General features: G+C 35.7%; 1 protein-coding gene across 4 annotated transcripts in view; it reads right to left on the bottom strand.

Annotated features, from left to right (window-relative positions):
* Positions 1 to 24,557, bottom strand: part of SIPA1L2 (signal induced proliferation associated 1 like 2) — a 152,296-nt gene that overhangs the window by 51,794 nt on the left and 75,945 nt on the right. For all 4 annotated transcript variants that reach the window (XM_074580113.1, XM_074580114.1, XM_074580115.1 and 1 more), the window contains exons 6-10: positions 21,625 to 21,799; positions 15,878 to 15,981; positions 9,154 to 9,311; positions 6,697 to 7,273; positions 218 to 492 (exon numbers count right to left, since the gene is read on the bottom strand). In XM_074580113.1, the coding sequence (XP_074436214.1) occupies positions 218 to 492; positions 6,697 to 7,273; positions 9,154 to 9,311; positions 15,878 to 15,981; positions 21,625 to 21,799 (1,289 nt within the window). The remainder of the gene's footprint in view (positions 1 to 217; positions 493 to 6,696; positions 7,274 to 9,153; positions 9,312 to 15,877; positions 15,982 to 21,624; positions 21,800 to 24,557) is intronic.

Here is a 24,557-nt window from a genome sequence, read left to right as displayed (position 1 = left end):
TAAATTTCTTACAGGATCCCATTTTATCTTCTATTACAAGCCAATAGGGGTTTTGCAGAAAAGATTGCTTTAAGAGCCTCAATAACATTATCACCAAACACGAGAGACAATATCCATTTCCTGAGAGCCTCCAATAAAAGAGCCACCATTTAAGCAGTAGCAGAGAAAAAAAAAAAACAAACAGATACAAATGTCACACAGAACTGTTGCTCGTTACCTTCTAGGTGCTCCATCCTCATGCGGTTGAATAATCACCACTTTTACTGTCACTGATGTACGTAAAAGGTCAATCATTTGTTCATGAGTCAAAGTCGCCACAGCCACTTTACAGATCTCAACCAGGCGGCTGCCTTGCCGTAGGCCTGCCTTCCATGCAAAACCAAAGGGCTCCACATCTGCCACTATCCCTTCAAAGTTCACGTGGAATCCAAGTTGGCCCAGCCCATTCCTCCGAAGGGTCATTTCCGTCGTTTCACATCCTCTGGTCACTATCTAAAGAAGTATCAGATTGTTACACTATTGTCAGGACACTCATTTCTTTGGACACACAAACAGATCTGTTTTCAAACACTATAAAGCCACGTATGGCTTGGCATTAAATATCTTTAATATAATAATACTAACAATTATTTTAACTTTTATGGTTGAATGAAGGTTTCTACATTAAAAAAAAAAAACCAAAACATTTCACAATGTTAAAAATCTTAGATCCCCAGCGCAAGCAGCTGACCCGTGTCAAGTTCTTTTCCCCTTGCCCAACATTAACACAATACCCATTATATCTTACTGAAAACTTAACAGCTGCTTTAGTTTCAAAACACAAAGCCAGCAAAATGCTGTCCTGTCAGTTACTTTATTCTTGTTGGCTGACTAACTGCAGGTGTGCAGGCATTTTTTTCTTCAGTATTAAACAGTGTTAAACTTCAGATATAACATGAGCCAAATTGAGCAAAATGCTTCAGTTCTAGCAGCTTTTCTTCCTCAAGAACTTAGCAATGAAGATAATTTTGATTTACTTTGCCTTGTAGTCAGATTACTACCTATTATTGTCTCCAGATGTGGACATCGCAAAAAGGGGATAAGAGTTTTCACGTCACTCAGAAATTTAGAAACAAAAAAATTACGTTCTTCATATTCAATTAAAAGTAATTCTGTCATCATATAGGGTAGCCCAAATCCTTCAAATTCAGACTTTGCTAAGCAGGCTCATTTCTATATACTATGTAACAAGTCCTTAACAGTTTTTGCCCAGTAAAAAATAATCATACAATAGTGCGTATGCTGCTGGGACACCGCGCCAGACTCAGAAAACCAAACTCTAGTCCAGATTACAAGGTAAAGTTGTGAGTCACCCTAACATTCCTTTCTGTTAGTGACACAAAACCAGTATGTATTTTAGCTGCATTAGTACTACTAGAAGAAAAACTTAACCACGGTGAAACAACATTATCAAAAATCTTTGTTCATAATGCATATCATTCAAAGATCTCATGGTGCTTTATAAATTCCATCAAGGCAATTATCTGCCCTGTAAAGATGCGTATGTTCTGATACAGATCAAGGGATCTTCACGAGGTCACACTGCATTAAGAGCAGTTCCACAAAAGGTGTCCATGCTGTTTATAATTGCTTTTAGTGTGCATTACAAAGATACACACATTACTCACAGAATCGTAGAATCATTTTGGTTGGAAGAGACCTTTAAGATCATCAAGTCCAACCATTAACATATCACTGCCAAGTCCATTACTAAACCATGTCCCTAAGTGCCATGTCTACCCATCTTTTGAATACCTCCAGGGATGGTGACTCAATCACTTCCCTGGGCAGCCTGTTCCAATGTTTGATAACCCTTTCAGTGAATACATTTTTCCTAATATCCAACCTCAACCTCCCCTGGCATGACTTGAGGCCATCTCCTCTTGTCTTATCACCTATTACTTGGGAGAAGAGACCAACCCCCACCTCTCTACAACCTCCTTTCAGGTAGTTGTAGAGAGCGATAAGGTCTCCCCTCAGCCTCCTTTTCTCCAGGCTGAACAACACCAGTGCCCTTGGCCGCTCCACAGAAGACTTGTTCTCCACCAGCTTTGTTGCCCTTCTCTGGACACACTCCAGTACCTCAATGTTCTTCCTGTAGTGAAGGGCCCAAAACTGAACTCAGTACTCTTAAGGCCGCCTCACCAGTGCTGAGTACAGAGGTACAATCACTTCCCTAGTGCTACTGGCCACGCTATTTCTGACACAAGCCAGGAAAATAATGAAACAGAGAGCAATACAAAACAAAACTCAACTTTAGACATCTCATTTAAGGTTTTTAACTTAAGAGGCTAGCATTCTGTACAGTCAGTTGTACAGGATATGCCTTTGCAAAGGTTGTTTTATAGCTTGAGCTTAATTCAGGAGGCTTAATTAATTCTTAATTTGGAAGAGTTGTTCTCCCCCTCCATTGTCTACTTGAGCCAGAATCTGGGCAGCCTAGCTCATTATTTTATTGTGTGCTTCCCACAGAAGCATGACCCAACCTAATTCAGGGCTGCGTGGCGAGGCGGTGGGACTGTGCAACTAGGGAGATGCTGGCACTGTGACTGGGTGAAGAGGTCAGAAAACCACTCCTTTCACTACTCAAGTCAGAGGCAGTTGACTAGGTGCAGTTTCACAGGAGGTTTAAACTGATTTAAGACCCTATTACCACTATGCTGTCCTTTGTATCGCATTAGCACTTGTGCAGACATGCAGACAAATCAGAGATACTACAGGGCTGAAAAACAGGGTGCTTTTTAAAATAGTGTTCCAAAGGAGTGGCAGGCAGGGAATAGATGGGACTGTCTCCTTCACTGGCAACTATTATTAAAGTACATCTCCTTCATCGACAAAGGACCTTAACACATTGCAAATATTAAGCCGTAAGTTGCTTTTGTAGCTTCCTTTTTATACTTCCTCTTTAGACAAATCTTTTGCCCAAGTATGTTATAGAATGAGGGATGAGAGGCCTAACTTGTACTCCCTTCCCAATCCAATAGCTGACTGGAAAGACTTTGAAGTGTTTGTGGACCTTATGCCTGCAACTTGGTTAGTGACTAAAAGTCACGTGTTTTGGTACTTCAGTAAGTTTTAAAGCACTACTGTCTTTATATAATATTCCTATATGGATACCTGTCACTCAGCATAAAAAATTATAACTTGCACACATGAGAACAAAGTCCCATAAAACCACGGGTTATTCTAAGTTTGCTGACCTGAGGGAGCTGGTCCATGCTTATGCTTTTAACTTGCAATAAACTCAAGGTAATGAAATACAGTAAGCCCTCAATTCATTAAGGGCTGATCTTCGTTGAGCTGTGAAACACTGCAGAAAGACCTCGCAAGGATCTGAGATTCTGAGAATCATTGCCTGGCAAATTTAGGCTACTTAAACTCACTTAAACTTTGACTTCATAAACCTTGCGGTTATTTCTGAACATGTAGGCTTCAAAGTTAAAATGTGAAAGTCACTCTTGAGGTGTCCAAAATGTACTCTGGAGGTTTTGTTTACAAAATCACGTTCTGAGTCTTTCTATCAAAAAAAGCAGCCTTTTCCTTTGTCCTTATTCAGCTCTTAGTTTTTCGTATCTTTTAGAAGCTTTCCATTTTAAACAGAACTTTCTCTTGTGTTTATAACTGCATATAGTATTAGAGCTATATGGCATACTGAAAGTACTAAGCTTTAACTCTTTTTTTTCCAGCTCTGAGGTTCATCTTCAGTCACAACTAATTTTCATTAAGACTTTCATAATTTATGAACTAGATTAAGTGAAAATGAAATTTTCCGCCCTTCATTATTTTCCCTACACTTCTGTCACAAGTTTCTAAATTTTATACAATAATTAGTCATGCAGTGACAAGAACAACATGCTATTAAAGTCAGGAGCCCAGCTGAGGGATGGAATTTTATTCTCATGAAAATATACAATATTCTTGGGCAGGGGGGTGGGGTGGAGTGGGGGGAGAATGGGGAATGACACAGGGGGATGGGACATGACACCTCTTTGTCATAATGTCACAATTATAGAATACTGCAGAAAGAATACACCAGCAGAAGCACATGGATTTACCCAACTCAGAGCACTCAAGATCTCTTCAAGTTAGTTAAATATTCAGAGGTTAAGAGAGAAGGAAAATAAACATTCCTGCCAAAGATTCACTTATTGTCCACAGAAAGGATTCCAGGAGAACAAGTCCCCCACAAGTATATCCCCTAAAAGTTGACACTGTGTGTTACATGGTAACATCACATAAAACACAGTGCTGCTCTACTTCAAAATAGGTCATGCTGTTTACTTGGTTGCCATTTCACTGAACGTGTGGCCGTACACAAACTAAGAGCTGGCTTCTCTGACTGCACTTAATACAGATGAAATTAAAAGACAGAGATCCTTTAAGTCCTATGAAGAAGGTGAAGAGTTTTTCAAGTACACAGGCTTCTAAGGAAATTGTCTACTCAGATTCATGTCTAAAGATCCATTCAGGGTTTTCATTTAATCTTACATCACTCCGCCTTTCTTGGTTATCCCGAAGCTCAGAACCTCTGCTTTTTCTGCCTTCAAACACAGCCCACCAAGTTAATCTATAGTTTGCTTTTCTGCTCTTTCTACTTTATAGCACTGGATATTCTCCTCCACATATAGAGATCTGAGTCTAGATTGACAAATCCCAGCTCTTTTTTTAGTCCCAAACTGATTTGTTTGGTTAAAACCAAAATTACAATCTCAGCTTTTCACATCTTTGCTTTATCTGAGTATTCAGATAGGTTTCCTATTTGTCTGCATGACTTAAACCCAGGCACTAAAACGTAGTTAGTTCTTTGACAATCTCATTTAGTAACTGCAACATTTTACTCACTCATTTTAAAAACATGCTTTTACTAGTGACTGAAAAGGGTTAATCATCTGGTCACTGAAGTTTGATATTATGTCACATTTTGAGCTTTCATCTTTAGCATCTGCTGGCACATGTGGTTGTTGACCTTAGCTGTGTTCGGAGTCACTTAAAAGGCTTTTAAACAATGCATATGAAGCATAGAATCAGAGTTTGAAATACTTTTTAGTGGTTGTAATGGTCACCTCTGAGCTTTTATATCAAAATGTATATAAGGACTGTTTAGAAAGCATTCAACATCATAAACCAACTACGGAGTAACATTAACATGGAGCTTTCAAAAGAGAGGATGAAGCAGAGAAAAAGGAGAAAAATATGGGGTAAGAAACTGGGATGAAAAGTTTTAAAACAAGTAATGACAGCTAATTCTTTTAAGCAATGTGAAAGATGGATAGGTGGCAGTGAAAGAGAGAAGGTGGCCAGAGTTCATTGGAATAGATAATTGAAGCTAATACTCGGGCTAACTTGGCAGTAACAGATGCTAAGCTTTTGAGGCTTAAAGCCAATTTGTCATTATTTAACCCAAAATCTGACCACAGAAAAGAGGAAGTATTCATGTAAATATAGAAAAGCATTTTGTGTTTTTAATTACGGAATTTTAAAGATCTATCCTCAACAACTGGGATATTTCCATGTTTTATAAAACTGAAGAAGTGAAAGACAGCAAAAGAAGTTGTCATCACTGATGACAGCAGAGGTTTTCACTAGAGCTTTGAATCTCATTTTCCATCTGTGTTAAGCAGTTTATATTGCTCATGTAGCAATACTTACTGGGAGTGAACTATGTGTACACTATTTTTCAGAAGGGAAATATCTGTTTAAGGAAAGTGAAACTGAAGACCTCAATGAAAAGGATAATTTAACAGTAGCAAGAAGAGTTTAAAGACATTCATCTATTGAAAGTCTAATTGTGCTTTGGAAGAAGGTTATTATATAGATCATGATATCGAGCGATGCTAAACATGACTGCAGAACTACAGAGGCCCTAAAACGTCAGCTGCAACCCAACTGTTCCAGTGTGAAAATGGTAAGCATAATGATTTCTTTTCAGTACCGGGATTTCTAATATAAACAACACTGAGACCATCTGGATTACTTAAATTACTATCAAAGGGCAAAGTGTAACCACATGAAGTAGCTGCATCAGCACTTTTACCTTGGAAGTTCTTTTCAGTTCATTTGTACTGACTAGAATAGTTATAGGACAGTTGTGCTAACAGGGTCATAAAGCATCTGAAAAACTATCCAGTCAGCTGTAAAAACTGGCATTAATTGGTTTAGTTTAGTTTACTTCAAGCAGTTGCTCACTATAGAAGAACAAATCAGCAGAATCACTTACACAAATTTTTCTGATAATATTCACATGGGTTATTATAAAAGTCCAAGTGAGTATATTTTACGCATTAAGATTTTTTATATTTTTAAATTAAGGTATATTTCTACCTACAAAGGTGCAATTTGAGAACAGGCTACAACAAGAGAAGACAAAAGCTTAGACTTTCAATCCTGATTTCAACACTGAAACCATCCATGGCCTTGGGCAAGTCTATCAGATTATTGGTATCTGATTCCTCATCCCTGAAAATGGGTTGATAACGCCTATCTCATACGCTGTTGTGAGGATCATTGTTTGTAATGCTCTCTGAAAGAGAGAGCATTAGAAAGACTGAAAACACTCAAGGTATAAACACAGGACATTTTTAATAATATCTCAAAGGAGATGTAGACAAGTAACTCTTCATAAAAAATTTGGAATTCCAGTTTAGAAACTGTACTTACTTCAAGTCTTTGAACAATTTCTCTGATGTCTTCAGTACAATTATCTGCTGCAGACAGAAGAATACATTCTCCTCTTTCATAAAATATTTTGATGCTCATTAATCCAGACGTCCATCCAATAACATCTCTGCAGGAGCAGTTAAACACAACATTTTTTGATTCCTTTTCAATCAACATGATAAACTCATTGGAGATTCCAAGGAGACATTCAATGTCAGCAGACTGGCCAAAATCTCGTGCAATCACATTCCACATAATTGCTCCAACACTGAATAGATGTGCATCTTTTCTTGGTTTCACTTTTTCCTTTTTTTTTGCCCCTAAAGTAATAAAGCTAAACTTTGCTGAAGTATCCACTGTAGCTGTGGTAACAAAATTTTCTGCCAGATCTTTCAAGTATTCTTGACGTGTCCTTGTGGCCATGGCTCGAAATTTCTCCGACTTATGTGCTGCATTTTCAGCATTAATAACTTTGGCTAAAAGGAAGTCCCTAAAGACTGCTGATTTGGGGAAAGTTACTCCTTTGGGAATGGGTGGACCGAACGGAGGTACGTCTTTTGATCGCGAAACACCAACACTGAAAATAGAAAGAAAGAAAATACAATGGTTAATTCCTAAAAAAAAGATCAGATTATAAGCAGAACTGTGATCTCTGCAGTCCACTTACACAGCTGGGTTTAGCTTTTACATGTCCATTTTCAGACATTTTAGACACATCAAAGAAAACTGATTGGGTTGTCTGTTTTAGAATGGCTTTTTTCTTTTAAATATATAAAAGACATTATGGATGTATCTTACTAATACAAAAAATATCAAGGATGACTTCTTAGGGTTCCACTGCCTCCTTTTTTTTAATGGAATAAATACTAAAAAAGCTTTGTGAGATATAAATGAGAGGATTTTTAAAAATTATTTTTTATGTAAGTCTATCATTTTCATCTGTCACTCAGTTGCATGATCTTAAAACTAAGAAATATATAAATAGAAAGAGAATTTCTTTTAATCCTCAGACATTTTGCTACAATGAAGTGTGAAGACAAAGTAAAAGCATCGGTGTCAGATGTGTCTATAATGGGAGCATTCTGCACCTGTTTAAGTTAAGTTCCCTACTCTATGTTCATAAAATTTAAAAATACCTGCAATTCTTGGCATGGACAGTTCACAGCATTGTGTAAAAGAAACAGGAATATTTTCACATTGGTACAATTACACCTACAATTGATATCTACATAATATATTTCAAGAGAAAAAGGATTTCAGAATACTGTGCAAACTACATACAACTACTACTAGTTTGACTGAAATGCAGTCACATTTCCGATGACAGACAGGCATCATTTAGTAATAAGAAAAATGTAACTTGTGAAACGTCATGTATTATTAAACACAAAAGAGATATTGAAACAAAATCAAATTCTAAAAGATAGCTTAAATTCTAAAATGTAGCTTAAGTTCTAAAAGACAGCTAAAAGAGAGTAATATGGCCTGACTTCATGATGTACATTAATTTAATTCCAAACAAAGAATAATAACATTTATACATGCTACATCTGTACCTTTACGCTTCAAGTCCTTATCATTGTTTGCACGATTCCCAATCAGTTCAGAACTATGTTTCCAACCTGGTTATGTTGGTAGAACTCATGATGCAGTAACTTAAATATGAGAGTTAAGGTCACCTGAAATTTGAATGTTTATATACTCCCCAAAAGTCCTCAATTCATGTGCTTAAAGGCCATGACTCATCCCAGGGTCATACTGACATAGTCAGGAATTTCATAGAATCATAGAATGGTTTGGGTTAGAAGGACCTTAAAGATCACCCAGTTCCAACCCCCCTGCCACGGGCAGGGACACCTCCCACTAGACCAGGCTGCTCAAAGCCCCATCCAGCCTGGCCTTGAACACTTCCAGGGATGGGGCATCCACAACTTCCCTGGGCAACCTGTTCCAGTGCCTCACCACCCTCAGTGAAAAATTTCTTCCTGATATCTAATCTAAACCTACCCTCCTTCAGTTTAAAAACATTACCTCTCATCATATCACTATTAGCCTATTTATATAGGCTAATAATCTTCTAAAGTACTTTATTTTAAATCACTTCCTTTGAAAAAGGAAATGTGGAATACAAATTTTAAATTTATTTCTATCACTGTATCTGCAAATTTTATTTTCACTAACTTGTTATATCCCCATTTTGTGTCCGTAAATCAGCAACACAGAATTCTGCATATGCCCATTTAAGCTTACAAACTGTGTCCCATAACTCCAGATGTGTGCAAGGGAGACTTTGGGGTTTCAAAGTCACAGAAAATGTAGCAGAAATTTTAAAACTGTATACACAATATCTCTACGAAACACAAAACCGTTAAAAGAGGCAGTTCCATTGTAGTCTTAATAACAAACTTAAATAGTTATAAGGCTCTTAAACTTAAATAGTTATAAAGCTCTACTCACCTATAGCACACATTTTCAGTGCAAGGATTATGCACTTTGACTATGACAAATACATGTTGAAAGTGGGAACGAATATTTTTTGGAGTAAAAGGAAGTGCTCCTGGCTCTTGGAAGACAATGGTAACTATGTCATTTCCTATATGCCTTTTCCTTAGCAGCTAGATAAGAAACATGCATTGAAGAATTAGTTATAAAAAAAAAAAAAAATAATCACAATTTCTTCATTTTATCAAAAAAATATAATAACTTAAGCTTAATTTTTCAGAAATAACTTTTAATTAATCATATCCTGGATAGCTACAGATAAAGGATATTGGACTGAACTGCAAAAAGATAGGGAAAGAAAATTGAGCTAAGTTCATAAAAATACTAGTGAGTTCTCTCACATCCCCACACTAGTTCTGCATAGTTTTTGCTCTTTTCTTTTTCATTCTATGAGGAAAATATATTTCTCTTACTTTAGTGCATCACTTTAGTAATAAAAAAAGATGTTACATCACTTGACATTTCTCACTATCCAGAGAACTGTACATCAGTTTCCTCTTTACAGTGTAATATTTGCTTCTATATGAAAAATATAATGTTTTCCTTTCTCAATAAACCTTGCTCTTCCATGTTGCATTTTTATTAAACATTGTCCTTAATATTATGATCTTAATTTTTTTTAATAGATTATCATGAATACTCATCACAGATTTTAACAACTGTATACATGAGGAACAGAGGTGAGACACAGAATATTCATGGAGAAAAAATAGCTACTAGAAACTCATTAAGTAAAAACTTATTCTTGTAATTGGTAGCTTTTATCATCAAAATATGTTTAAGGAATACTTTAAAGTACCAAATCATTGTTACAGGCTAAAACTTAATAAAAACTACAAAACATGACCAGCAATAAGAGACCACTTCTCTCTCTCAAAAAAAACCCCAAAACAATAAAAAAAAAACCCAAAAAAAACGAGCCAACAAAACAACACAGTAAAATGATGTTCACTTTCCTCACAGAAGTACATTGTACTTCTCAAGCTTTTTTACACTTTTTTCTTAATACCTTTGCTTATAAAACATCCATGTATATTACCAGACTGAAAAAAAGTAGTCCGGCATGTGCTACATTTTAAATATCCACCCAAAGTCTGCCAAAGAGCTTGCACTGGCAACTAATAGCACACAGACACTTAAAGCTTTACCTTAGCTCACCGGTAACTAAAAAGGATACAAGAATAAATTTATTTGAAAACTTTATAACAGAACAAGTAAAAATTTCTCTGTCGAGCTGATTTTACAGAACATAATCTTTCTAATAAAAGAGTATTTGCTTGTATTTTCTCAGTTCCACTGAAAGTTAGTATTTCAGCTACCACAAAAAAAAAAGGCAAGTTGCATATGCTAAAGCCTAATACCCATAAGTATGTTTCATTACATCACCTAAAATAACACAAATGATGGTATTCTAAAGGCAGAAAGAAGGGCCAAAGCCAGAATTTTAAAACACTCAGTATATCTACGTTATTTTAAATATCAAAAATCAAAATCCCAAATGCAGATTAAAGAAATAAGACTTCTGATGAAAATTTACAACAGATATAAGAACAGAAATAATATTTGGTATAAGTCATGTGGCTCAGTCAAGTTTTTAGGTTTCTAAGACTAAAAATCAAAATAAGTAGCTATTTGAGCAATTTAAGATATCCATCCTTCTGCACACCAATTACAGAAGTACACTACGTGGAACTGGTAACAAGTGTGTCAGGTATACTTTAATTTGCTGAGCTAGTGAAGCATACAATTAGCTCATAGTAGTGAAGCACAAGTTCACGTTTAGAGGTTATTATTATCTCATAGGCTGGAATTTATACCACAGTTAAATTTGTAAGAAACCTTCCAATTATGAGGTACAAGATGATTCATTTCTGCCTTTGGTATATAACTAACTGCCCAGTTACTCTTTCTCGCTGTAGTGGTTCATGCCTGTACATTTCCACAGAGCAAAATTTAAAAATTTAGAAAGCAACATCCTGTTATATTATATTTATTTCTTAAGACAATCGCTGTTTTCAAGAATACTTTCTGCTTTTGTAGACCTCTTTAGGAGGTTCTGCTTGCTATCGTAGGTTGTTTAAGCAAGAACAGCAGTCACTTAAGAGGTAAATTTTAGAAATATTTAAAATTTTATTAGCGAAAATAGTCTTTTCAAAATTATGGCAGTTCCCATATCCTATCCCTAAACTATTTTTCAAGAGCTTAAACCTCTAAGAAGCACAGAAATAGGAAACAGGAAGTCAGGTCATCATTTTTAAGAACCTTACCAAGCTTGCAGAGATCTTAGTGACATCTTCAACATTTAAAAATAAAATCAGTGTAACACTGTTATCAATAACTGTCATGCATAAGTGGTCAGTGAACTTCAACACAATGCAAAGGCAAAGCACAGACGTGGCTGTGCACAGAGTATCATAATGCAAAGAGCTTGGAAAGGGGAGAGAAGTTAACTCGGGTGATCTGGAAGATGGAAAGAAGTGCTCTGGATAGGATAAAGGAATAGGAAAAGAATAAAGTATTGAATGGAGAAGGAGGAGGGAACACATACTTCCCTGGGAAATGTGAGATAAGGACAGCATACTGAAAATGAAAAAGGAATTGAAGGAAACTGGAACTAAGCAAAAAGATTTATTTATAAGAAACGCTTTTCTAGTTTCCATCCTATAACCTAGGTTTTCCTCCCAACTTTTACCTCTTAGGCTTTTTTTTTTCAGGTTCTCAGTTTCCCCTTCCTCTCCCATTTTGAGGTCTGCTCAGGTTTAGGGTTTTGGGGGGTTGTTGTATTTATTTTATTTTATATCTGCCTTTCTAACACACTCTAAAGAGTCTCATGCCAATGCAGAGCACAATAGAAACTCTCAACGGGGTGCACAGATTACAGAGGATTACTTACAGTAAGGAGACATCAAACACACTTTGACATCATTCTAGTATCAGTCCAAATTGGCATGGCAGAATTTGAAAATGAACCCCATCAAGTATGATAGGCAGCCAAAAGGAACTCACTGAAGTTTTATGTAAGAATACAAGACACGCAAAGGGGAGTTCAGCAAGGAAAATATGTTAGAAAAGCAGAATCCATTAGATTAGAATTATTTATAGCATATAATAGTTACTATATTAGTTCTGAGATTTTTAACTACTCAATTCTTACTTTTCAGATATGCATCTCTGACGAAAAGAACTCTCTTAAAATATAGCATATTTACAGGTTATGCCCAGCCATAAAAATCTACCCACTTCTGTGGAATTTGAATCGCCTAGTCAAACTGCGAAACAACAAGGAATTCTTGTTGAAATAGCAGTGAAATTCATTCTTCATTCAATTAAGTGATGAAATGTTAAGTGTCAAATTTTTGTACATTTCCAAAATAAGTGGTTTCAAAAGTTTTATTTTCGATTTGTGTTCTTAACCAGTACCAAAACCAAACAGGAAGAGATATTTCATCAGATCTGGTTAAACCGAGTTTGGTATAACCACAGGGCTTGTTATCCCAACCATTTTAACAGTAGCTTAAATTCAACAAGTTTATTTCATTATTGCATATCTGTTTAATTTTTGAGTTTTCATTAAACCAGGTGAAAACTGATTATTTGAACTGATTTGGATTAATCAGGTCTGACCATGTGCACACAAGCAGACTGCAAATGTGTGAACGGGAAACTTGCAAGGGAATGATTTGGAAAGGGACGTTGCAAAGGTAAAGTTTAAAGGGGAAAGCCTTGAACTACAATTTGAAGAAAAGGCCAGTAAAGGAAAAGAAACTGGCCACACCAGGGCTGGTAGTCTCTTCTGTCCTACGGAAGGAGCAGCTGACTTGAAAGTTCCCAGCCTATGTTGCAGCCAAAGTGAAAATTACCTTGCTCTTTGGATCTCCTGCTGGCTCTAAAACTAGAGGGATGTCCTGATCAGGGACCAAGCAGGGCGTAGTTATGTCCTGGAAGAAGCAACAAACAATTCTGGTGTGGCCTATTTTTGGCTCACAGGTATTTGGAATCTAAGCAATGCTCAGTGCTTGCTCATTGAAGGTCATAGTCCTAGATGATGAAGAGTGTCTCAATAGCTTGCCCAGTCATTACCAAACAAGGGATATAGGGATAGGATGCATCAACCTCATTGCCAGTACATACACAATATGCTAGCAAAAAATAACCATTGAATGGGGGTCTTCATTGCTAACATAATCTAAAAGGAAAATCACTGTGGTCCCTAACTTTCCTTTACTTGAGTATGTAGAGTTAGGGAGCCAAACCCTGAAGAGACAAACAACAGTCACATTCCACAGCACCTGTAAGTCTCTCTCTGTCTTGAGCACAACTGATGCAATTGCATCTGTGGTCTTCAGCATCAAAAATGTCTCAAGGAAAAAGACCTAACTGAATTTTATCCTAGCTTGTGAGAAATAACACTGTTGCTACATTTCCCACTTTAGTGTGTATTTTGGAACTAAACAGTAATAGAAGAAAATTAAACAATGATTATAGACCCCTTTGGCACATTAAGGCTGGCTAAATCCTGGTCATTTCGGTGCGCCTGTCACATTTCATTAATACAGCGTCCATGCTGTGCAAATACTAGATCCCAGCACCTAAAAAAATAATGTGGTGGGTCTTCAGATAGGCACACTACTTGAACTTGGAAAAGCGTCACATTATTTTCATCCCAAGAAAGCCATGAATAACAACATGGTGCTTCTACTAAATATTGAACCTGCTAAAGTGACAATGATGAGAGCTTACTAAAACACTGTGGAAAGGAGGGCTTGTTGCTGGGGAAAACCACGGAGTTAAAACTGGAAGATTTTGCTATACACAAGAATTGGCACCTGACTATAAAGACAGACACATAAGGAAATAATGAGAATGAAAGGAAGGCACAGGAAGAAGTGAAAGGACAGTAATGGGGGGTGGCTGAGCAACACAGCAGTGAAGCTGACAAACAGCAAACAATTATGAAAATTAGTGAATTGTAGCAAGAGGATATCCTGTTCTCACAAACAAGGGAAAGTCATGAAAGACAACAAAAGTAATGAACTCCAACTAAGGCCATTTTTACTGTCAGTGCCTGTGATTAGCTATCAAAATATTATTTTTTTTCCTTTTAAAGCAAGCTCATTCAGTGTATTATATCTTCTTAACAGTGTACAGTTTTCCCTACTTACATGTGCTTTCCAGTCAAAGATTGTTATGACTGATTGCTCCATTTTTCTAAACTTTCATTTACACCTTATTACAATACGGGATTAATTTAGTAAACACACTAGGAGTCGTTCTGTCTGCAATCTCAAATCAGTGATGATGATCCAATACCTTGATTACTAGCTATTGGCACACTTGAGTATGTGATTTAGCTGAACATTCTGTCTTCTGAAAGCCACACATTTTAAGATTTGAGTCATCTAAACGCTCATGTTATTCATTACATGGTGAAGGTTTTCTGTCTTTTGATTCCTAATTTAGTTTCTTTAAACCACACCTATATCCTAAGTGTAACGGAGGAAAATTCAGTTAACTGTTCACTTGAAACAGTTCTTCAAGCAGTTCAGAACATTATGCACTGGCTATTTAAAATACATAAATACATAATATACTTTCTTCCATTTCGATTTTCATTTATCCTTTCTCAAGAACTTTAATCTTTTTCTTTTATCTTTTTCTTGATGCTTTGACACATCTCTTTTTCTTCCCACAAGACCTATTGATAGGGTAAGACATGAAAGATACAACTCACATATGGTTTAACCATCAGTAACCATCTTTTGTATGCTGTTCAAAAAGAAAGTGAGATAGCATCTTTATTTCATGACAACTCTCCAAAATGACTGAAATCTTTGTATCTTGCATGTAAATGAGAGAATATTTTAAAACTAAATAAATACAACACTTCTTTCTGTGGACCTCGGAAAGTGCAGAGTAGTAGTGCAGAAGTTATGAATCATTATCAGTCTGACCTATGAGCAATTCTACTGACTTTTTTTCTTTTTCAGTGTTAATTTTGATATATTATACCAAATGTGCTTGCATTTTTTAAATTCAGTCACAAGAAATATCCAAGACAGGCAAGACAGAGTAACCTCACTGGTGCACCGCACACTTTGGATGCTGTGCTGTTTTTTAGCCATCCTTAATGCTAAAGATATTCTGAATTATTATACGAGAAAAGGGAATTCTCCATAAATAAAATAAGTACACTGCAGTTTTCTGTCTTCACAAGCAGGCACCTTGAAGGATATAGTTAAGCATTTATTACTGAACTAACACGTTAATAAACATTTCAAGATCTGTAATATAAGGATTAAGTAGAATCATTTAAAAAATCTTACTACATGCATATTTTAACCATAAGACTATTTACAAGCTTCATTCCATTTGATGTTTAAAGCACACATAAGATGTAAATCCAGTTCAAACTGAAAATAACTCATTCACCACAGGCAACATTACCTTTTAATAATATCAAGAAATGAGGGACACAGAATTTTCATAGTATCTAATTCAGGAACTTATCCTATGAGATTTCTAATGCCTTATAATATTTCAAGAAAAAAAAACAACAACCAACCAACAATTGAGTCACACTTCATATAAAACAATTTTTGAAATCAGCATTACTTTAAAAAAAACCCTCAGTGTGAACCATTTATGACGTAAAATTACAATGAAAAGTTAAAAAACATACCTGTTGCCTGTTACTGGGCATATATGGAAGCATTGTTGATACATGAAACATTAACTCATAATCTTTATAGGTAGTATAGAGAGAATGAGTTCCTGTTGAATCAGCTGAAAATGAATTTAATCGCAAGAAGGTCAGTAAAACAAAACAGTCATACTACTCTTTAGGACACCACTCTTTGCATGCTATGATTTAAATCTATTAATGCAATTTAAAAGTTTTTTTCAGTAGAGCAAACCCATTTTTCAGCAGCTAAAGACCTATTCTTTGTTTTCATATTATGACATAAAAAGATCCTGCAAGAAACTGCTCAAAGAGTTTTCTGTCTGAGGCCTAAATTATGTGATTTCGAATATATTGGCATTTCATAAAAAAACCTACAAACACTTAGATACTTGAGTACAGTTTTATATAATATATATTTTCATTATTTAAACCATTAATAAGAACAATTGACTAATCCCATACTTTACCAAAAATAAACTGACAATGCCACTTCAAATCTGGCATTAAAACACATAACGCAGCTCAGACATTTTAAAAACATAAAATATGTATGTAATACATTGTAGTACAATGTCAAATAATTTTATTGGCAATTTTCAGATCTTTAAAAATTAGTAAAATATTTCATATATAATATGACTTAATATTTTTATTTCTTGTATTTAGAAAATTTATTTAATAATAGAGTTAACATTTCAGAATGTTTACAGGTAATTAGAGCAGTTTTACTCTGTAGTCATAAATTAATCCTTTTTATTCCCCCTCTTTAATATGCATGGATAATTTAAGTAAGTACAATTAACTTTAAAGCACCCTATTGAGTCAAGACAATTACCAATTTTTCTTCTCTTTTTCCATGTTCACTCGTTTTTTAAATATAATTTTATGTTATCTACACCAATAAACATTCTCCAGCACTTTCTTCCATACACTATTTAACGTTTTGGGGTTTGGTTTTGTTTTAAATAGTAACTGTATTCCAAAAAGAAATTGATTGGCCATGTTCAGTCTCTGGTTAAAAGTCTATAAACATTTTATATGTAAGTGTAAAATTCAACAGTAACCATACTGTATCTGAAGCCCTAAATCTGAAAATATTTATATGCGTGTATAATTTTGAACACATTCATATTACAACTGGCTTCATCAGTTACGTTTGTGCAATAATAAAATTAACTTCATTTATTAATATTGATGTAATATAAATCACAGTTACATGCGAAATAGGGAGCATAATTTCCTCTGAAGTTTCTTACTCAAATGTTGCTAAAAAACACATTATTGCACTCCTCTTAAAATCTTTGTTGACAATGTAATTCCATTATAACCATTCCATGGCATTTTAGAAAGACAGAGTTTTGAAGAGACGGAAGGTGGAAGTAAATTATACTGTGAAATACATATATCTGTCTAAACCACACTGACCTCAGCAACCCTATTTCCTGACTCCTTTTGCAATTACTTATTAAATAAAGTCAAATTATCTGGAATAGATATAGCACAAAACAGTCCCTTTAAATACTTATTACAGAAAGGCAGATTCCTTACCCGTAAATCAATGCTTTCCCAATACAACATTCCACTTAGTTAACTACTTTTGATTTAGCACCTTGATTTTGGAAATGAGCTAGCAAGTTTTTCTTTTGGAATTTAGGCCCTTACACTAAGCAAGCTGAAATCTTCCAACTCAACAGATGCTTTACTGAACACCTACTAAGGCCCACTGTGATTAAATTTACATGATGGTTGCTACTACAAACATTACTCTGCTGACAATTTTAGTGAAAAAAAATTTATATCTGGGCTAACGTTTTTGCACCTCATTCCTCTCTGAACATTAGTTTTATTTCACAAAGTTTGAGAAAAATTGGCTAAACTATTTTTTCAGCTATGAAACGTTTCTGCTTTTTTGCAGAAAAGCACCTTTTACCAAGTGAAAGCGAAACAGCACTATTCCTCTGTAGATATAAAGTTGCAATATTTCCTCAATTTCTTTCACCTTCATTTCTTTCTTTACAGGTAATAAGGACACTAAATGCAAACATAATCCATTATATCTATAGTATAATCCATAATTAAAGTCTGAACATTAAAAATGAGAATATTAATGTTCCAATAACAATATCTTAATTCCTCATTTCGAGTAGATTGATATGTTTTAAAAGACACATTGAACAAATTATATACTGTTGAATTCGTAAAGTTTCCTCTAATTTTCTTATTACTTGATCTTGGGATCACGAATTGCATGACATTAAAAATGCATTAAAAAGGGGCAGAAAAGAGTTTGTAGTTAATATATTCCACGTGTTCTTCACATTTGCACTGGTTCTGACTTGGATGGAGTTAATTTTCTTCATAGCAGCCCATATGGTGCTGTGTTTTCTGTATGCGACCAAAACAGTGTTGGTAACACACCAATGTTTTAGCTATTGCTGAAGAGTGCTTGCACAGCATCAGGGCTTTCTCAGTTTTTTACATTGCCCCCCCATCCCGGGGAGTATCCTAGGGACGGACAAGAGTTTGGGAGGGGACGCACCCAGGACAGCTGACTTGATTGACCAAAGGGATATTCCATACCATTTAACACCATGCTCTACAGTAAAACTGGAGCAGGGAGAGTTTTTCCATGGTAGCTGATAGGAGGTGGCAAGTGACTGCCTTTGCATCACTTGCTTTTGTGGAGTTGGTTTGTTGGTTGCTATGGTGTTGGGTTGATATTTTGGTGGGTTTGGGTTGAGGTTTTTTTTGGGTGGGGGTTTGGTTTTTTTCTTCCTTTCCTTCACTTATTGAACTCTCTTAACTCAACCCACAAGTTTTTCTTGCTTTTGCCCTTCTGATTTTCTCCCACATCCTACTGGGGGGGTGAGCAAGCAAAGCAAGTGGGTGGGGGCTTACCTGCCAGACAGGTCAACCCATCAACCTACCCCAACATTCTACATTCTTACACAAGAAATGAACCAATTAATTACTTATTAAAATATTAAATAAACCAAATTTTTTAAAAATTAACTTTGAAAAGAAAAAACCCACAGCTAGTCAACCATTTGAGAATAGAAAAACTTAATAAACATGAACCCTACAAAAACTGAGCACAAAATATTACAGAAACATTGCGCCTACCAAAAATGCAGCTACTAGGGTTGAAATTACTACACTACTCTGAACCTGCAGTCAGTCAGATCAATGTATTATCCAATTATACATACAACATGCAGTAATACTTGTTGTGCCATTATATTAAAAAAACAAGTATAACACAAAAAAGATGACAAGTCAGTATTTTCTACTTAATGTAAAACTGAAGACTGTATCTTTGTGAACTCTCTTAATTCCATTCTGTTTGTTGCAAACTATGACAGCCCAATATCGTTACTGCTACACAGCATTAATAAAATATTAAAATTATGTTACTGAATGATACATAGACAATGCCAATCAGCAATTCATATTGAAGCATGGCAAATATAGAAACTGAATTTGTTTGACAGACCAGTGTATATTTTCATATGTAAAAATTACTAGGTGATATTTGGTCATGCTCTGATTGGGGAAAAAAAAGCAAAATCAAAACACTCTTACTCCTTTGAATTTTTCCATCCGTATTTATCAATTTGTCCCAGAAGTCTGACATCTACAATGAGTTAATAAATATTTCTACACTTTAATTTGAAAAATGAGTTCTTATTCTGTACTGAAATAGGATACAATAGTCTCTATCAAGCCTGAATTATTGAAGTGAAACAAGCATGAATTTAAGCAAAGAGGCAATAATGTTAATATAAATAAATGTGGTGCTTACGCCGGTTGACAGGGCTATGAAATTGCAGCTTTCCCACCTTGTAAGTCATAAATTAGAATCTGTCATAGGATTCAGCTCACTTTTCACCATTTCCCACCACTACTAGAGATGGAGAATGTGAAAGATTTCTTGAGTTGCAAAGCTGGTCTCCGTTCATTGCAAAAGCATGAGGTTTTATCACCAACTTCACATATCTCATTTCCCACTGGGGATTGACCTGTGGTCAGTTTATCTGCACTGGGTACCAACCACAATGTACACGCACTAAACATTTCCAAAAATTTATACGACAAATTATTAAGTCTCTCTCCTTATGCTGCACAGGAGATGACAGTCCATCAGGGCACTACCAGTTCGTTTTAAGATAAATTCTTTTATGACTCTGACACATCAGTGTTCAAATGTACCATTTAAAAAAAATTGAAAATCCAGATGTATTACAGTTAAATCAAGACTGATGTTGAAGTAGCAAAAACACACAAGAGATCAGGTGGATAAGTAGAAGGAGGAACAGAGAAGCAAATAAGAGGGCTTAGATCTCTGTGACTACCTGAAAAGCAAAATACCCCTTGTAAGAAAAGATCTTCTGTTAATTTCCTTTAAGTACATCTTTCTAAGCTTCCTTCTTGGCAGCTTATTTCTAACACCTCAGGGAACTTTCCCATTTGATTAGAAGAATAAGTAGAATTACACACACAAGTAGTAAGATTTAATAGTTTAAAAGTATGTACTTTGCTAACAAAAATAAGCCTTTCTCTGTTGTGCACAGGCCATATGCAGTACACAAAGAAAAAATTCTATTTTCAGGACGTAGTATGCAAGCTACCGCAAAAATAAGGATACAAATCAAATCATAGAATCATAGAATGTGTTGGGTTGGAAGGGACCTTTAAAGATCATCTAGTCCAAGCCCCCTGCAATGAGCAAGGACATCTTTAACTAGATCAGGTTGCTCAGAGCCCCATCCAACCTGGCCTTGAATTTTTCCAGGAATGGGTCATCTAACACTTCTCTGGGCAACCTGTTCCAGTGTTTCACCACCCTCATAGTAAAAAAATTCTTCCTTATATCTAGTCTTTATATCCATAAAAATAGTATGTTACAATAAAGTTGATGAATACCTAGATATCCTTAGATAACAGCTCATAGTGATCAGTTGTCAAAATTCTGTTAAAACTACATTAAACTAAGAATGAGTTAAGTTAAATTTAAGGGCAGTGAAAAGCTGTCCTAATAAAGAAGTGTGCTAACATATCATTGACTTATCTAACAGCAATACTTCAGTTCCTATTTTTGCTACAAAACCCAACAAATTTGTACAATGAAATTATTATACTATTGCACCTGGGGAAACTGAAAGACGAGAGGAAATGGCAGTAATAATGCAGTGGTTAGGCAGATCAATGTTTACCACCTGACAAATGACAACATGCTTACTGTGCATGTGTGAAAAACTAGAAAACTGAGAAAAACTTGATTGCTGCTTAAATATAAACATCAATATGTATGTTGATTAAAAAGAAGCACAAAAGTTTAGTTGAAATAAGGAAAATGGTCCCTTGTCACGACTCCATATTTTGAAATACGATTTTTTTTTGTGGTTTGGGGTTTTTTTTTCCTTTTTAAGACCAAGATGTTAGAGTGTATCTGGAAAATTTTGAAATATAGAAAAAAATATCACTCACATAGTATGATTTCAACTAAGTGCAAACAAATGAACTAAATTGCTTTGATTTTCAGTTTCACTAATGCCACAGAAAAAGTAAATAACCTTTCAGACAAGGTGTGATACATGCTCTTAATATATGCTTCATCTTTTTCATTAACCATATAATCTTACTAATCAAAACCCAAAGTTAAAAGCATGAAAAGACAAAACAGGATTTGCAGAAGATCAACTGGATAATTCTAGTTTCTACCATAGGTCGGAAACATGACTTACTTTTATTATCTAGCTGAGCCCTGTATTTACTAAATCCTTTGAGCCGCACTCTCTGGCCCAGCAGGTCAAGGAACTCTTCAAAAGCTGGTCCTGCCATCTCATTGTTATACATTTCTTCCTCTGTGCTTTGGCCTGCTTTGCAATAAAGAATACCAATCTTATGTTGAAAACTCAGCTGAAATAAAAAAAAAAAACACAACAAAGGAAAGGAAAAATTACAGATGCAAAGGAAAGTCAATATTATCAATACTAGAACAAGTATTAATAATTAAAATATTAACGCTGTTACAACCCCTGGCAGAAGTTATCTGAAAGTGGAAAGACAGATTCTCCCACCCCACAGAAAGAGGGGAAAAAAACCCAACAACCCCAAACCAAAAAATCCAACAACCATCTTCAAAGAAAACACGATTGTCACTATCCAAACACAAATAAAAGCAGTACACAAAGACTTTTGATGTAGTTATCTATAAAAGCACACTCTATTGCATGTTATAGTATAAGAATTTTCAGAAGTATACTTCAAACTAGAAATCAGATTGCAGTTAAATAGTTTTGTTAAACAAACTAGAGTCTCAATTCTAGAACATTAAAAAGAGACAAAGTACTTCTATAAAAAAATAGGTATAAAAACTATAAAAAGTTAAGTATAAAAAGAGACAATTGCTTCTTGAGCAGAGTATTGTCTTGTTTCTTAGCTTTTATGCATACTTAAGATGACAAACAGGAAACTCCATGTGAATGGATTAGTTCTATTATTCTTAACTGACAACTTTCAAAGGTTCAAACTGACACAGGTCATCAGTCACACCAGATGCCCTTACGACATTTATCTATATTCACAACCCAAATCAACTCTCCGGCTGTAGACTTCTCTTAATCAAACTTCACGATTAGTGTCTAAAATGTGTGTTATGCAAAGACTGTATATATTCCCATTAGAGCAAAATGAGAACAGTCTGCTTCACCTTAGTGATATGTAACACATGGTCTGATGCATTAAGTGTATTGTAAAACTCAAATCCATAGACATGCTACTGCACCCATGTTTTACCACAGCAATTTTGAGGAAAAGCTACAAGATGAGAATACTAAAAAGTCGATTCAAGAAAACATACATACACGAAAGAAGAAAGTGTCAAAAATATAATTTCAGACTTCAAATAATCCTTAACCTTCCCTCTTCAATAAATGCTGCATTTCTCCCTTGTAAGTGGAGAGCTGTATATAAGTCAGTTGCCAACAGTCAATTAAAAAAACAAAAACAAAGCAAAAAACCCAAAAAAAGCCTCCACTTCCCAAATCCTCATCACCCCTGGAGAAATAAAAGCTTTCACTATGCTTTTACTAACCTAGTCTTCTGTGTTTTCATGACGTTACTGCTTTTTGAAGCTAGTATTCTTTCTTTGTCTCCCATGCAATTCAAGATTTAACTTGACGGCATTCTTGGATTAAATATTTACTTCCACGCACAACTAACATACAAAAAATCCCCAAGATGACCAAGTTAATGAAGATTTTTAAAGGCCATAGGTAGAATCATTGGCATAAATAATCTCATGTCCAAAAGGTAAATGTATTAAAATGAAGTAACAGGGAAATGCTAGACTATTAAAGTCAATAGCAAAACACTTCATAACTTCAATTAAACCTGGAGTTCTTTTCTTACTATGAAATTAAGCCTATCAGTGGGACAATTTCTTTTCATTTTAACTAGTACATACAGGCCTAGCTCCTTGATTTCAGCAGATCTATATTCATGGCAACACACGCTACAGAATTTGGCCGACTGGTGTAGAAAACCTGCAGCACAGCAGGAATGAGTAATGTAGGATGGCAGCCTGCCCGCCTCTCTGGTGAGCCCCAATCCATCCTCTGCCTTCGATAACTGCTGTTAGGTAGGGGTGAGCCCTTGTGCAACATACTCTGGCAGGAGGCCACCAATCAGGGAGCAGTCAGGAACAAAGAACAGGCTTAGTAAGGACAGGAATGAGGAATGGTGCTGCAGTAAGGTTTCACCTGGGCAGCACAGAACACAGAAGAACTAGGATCGGTGCCAAAGTTTGATGTGGAATGGGAGGGATGACCATCTGAAATAAAAGGAGATTCTGGGTTATGGATGCACCGTAGGAGCTGCCTGAGTCAGACTGGTGACCTCTGGAGCAGGGCAGGGTTAAGGTACCAGGTTGCTCTTGTCATTTCCTTTTGACTGACATTAGATGCTATCCATCCAGGGTGCTTCCTTATTGGAGTCCCATTTTGAAACACTGCCTGGAAAGAGTTAGGCATTTAACAAAAGGTTCCAGATTGCACATTGGTGACTATTTTATTCAGTAGAAAGCTAGCATGAATATTGCATGGAGGAAACTGGAAGAGAACTGGTCATATAAATGTTAGAGTACAGGAAGCACTGCTGTCACATGACACTTCCCAGCAGAGACTTAAAATGACTATGAGCACACTGCCACCTCTATCCCAGCTCTGTGTCAAATAGTTTAGCTTAAGCCACAGGGAATTTAAGTTAATTTCCTCAACTTCACACTAGAATTGAGGAGTGCAGAAGTCAAATGCTAACTGAGCCACCAACAGTAGGGGCAGCAACTAACAGTAAAGAAGCACCTGGGCAAAATATTCAGTCTAGAAATACGCAGTCATGCTACTTCAGTCTTTCTGAGGAAACCAGTCATTCCTGAATTTGTTCATTAATATCAATATAATTCCAAACAGGAGTTAAGTGTATCTCTATCTTCCAAAACAACCTACCATCTCATAATTTAAACGTTGTCCTAGGAGACATTGAAGGTGAGGATCTGAAACTCCCCAGCCCAAGGAAGGAATTAATCCTGGGGTTTCACTTCATGGACAAGTACTGTAAACAGTAGGCAATTATGTACAAATTTGATTCTACCAATACCACTATTCCTAAATACGGC

Source organism: Larus michahellis, chromosome 3 (assembly GCF_964199755.1).
Source record: "Larus michahellis chromosome 3, bLarMic1.1, whole genome shotgun sequence".
NCBI classification, from domain to species: Eukaryota; Metazoa; Chordata; class Aves; order Charadriiformes; family Laridae; genus Larus; species Larus michahellis.
The sequence above is the reverse complement of the archived record's forward strand: the minus strand, read 5'-3'. Positions and strand labels throughout refer to the sequence as shown.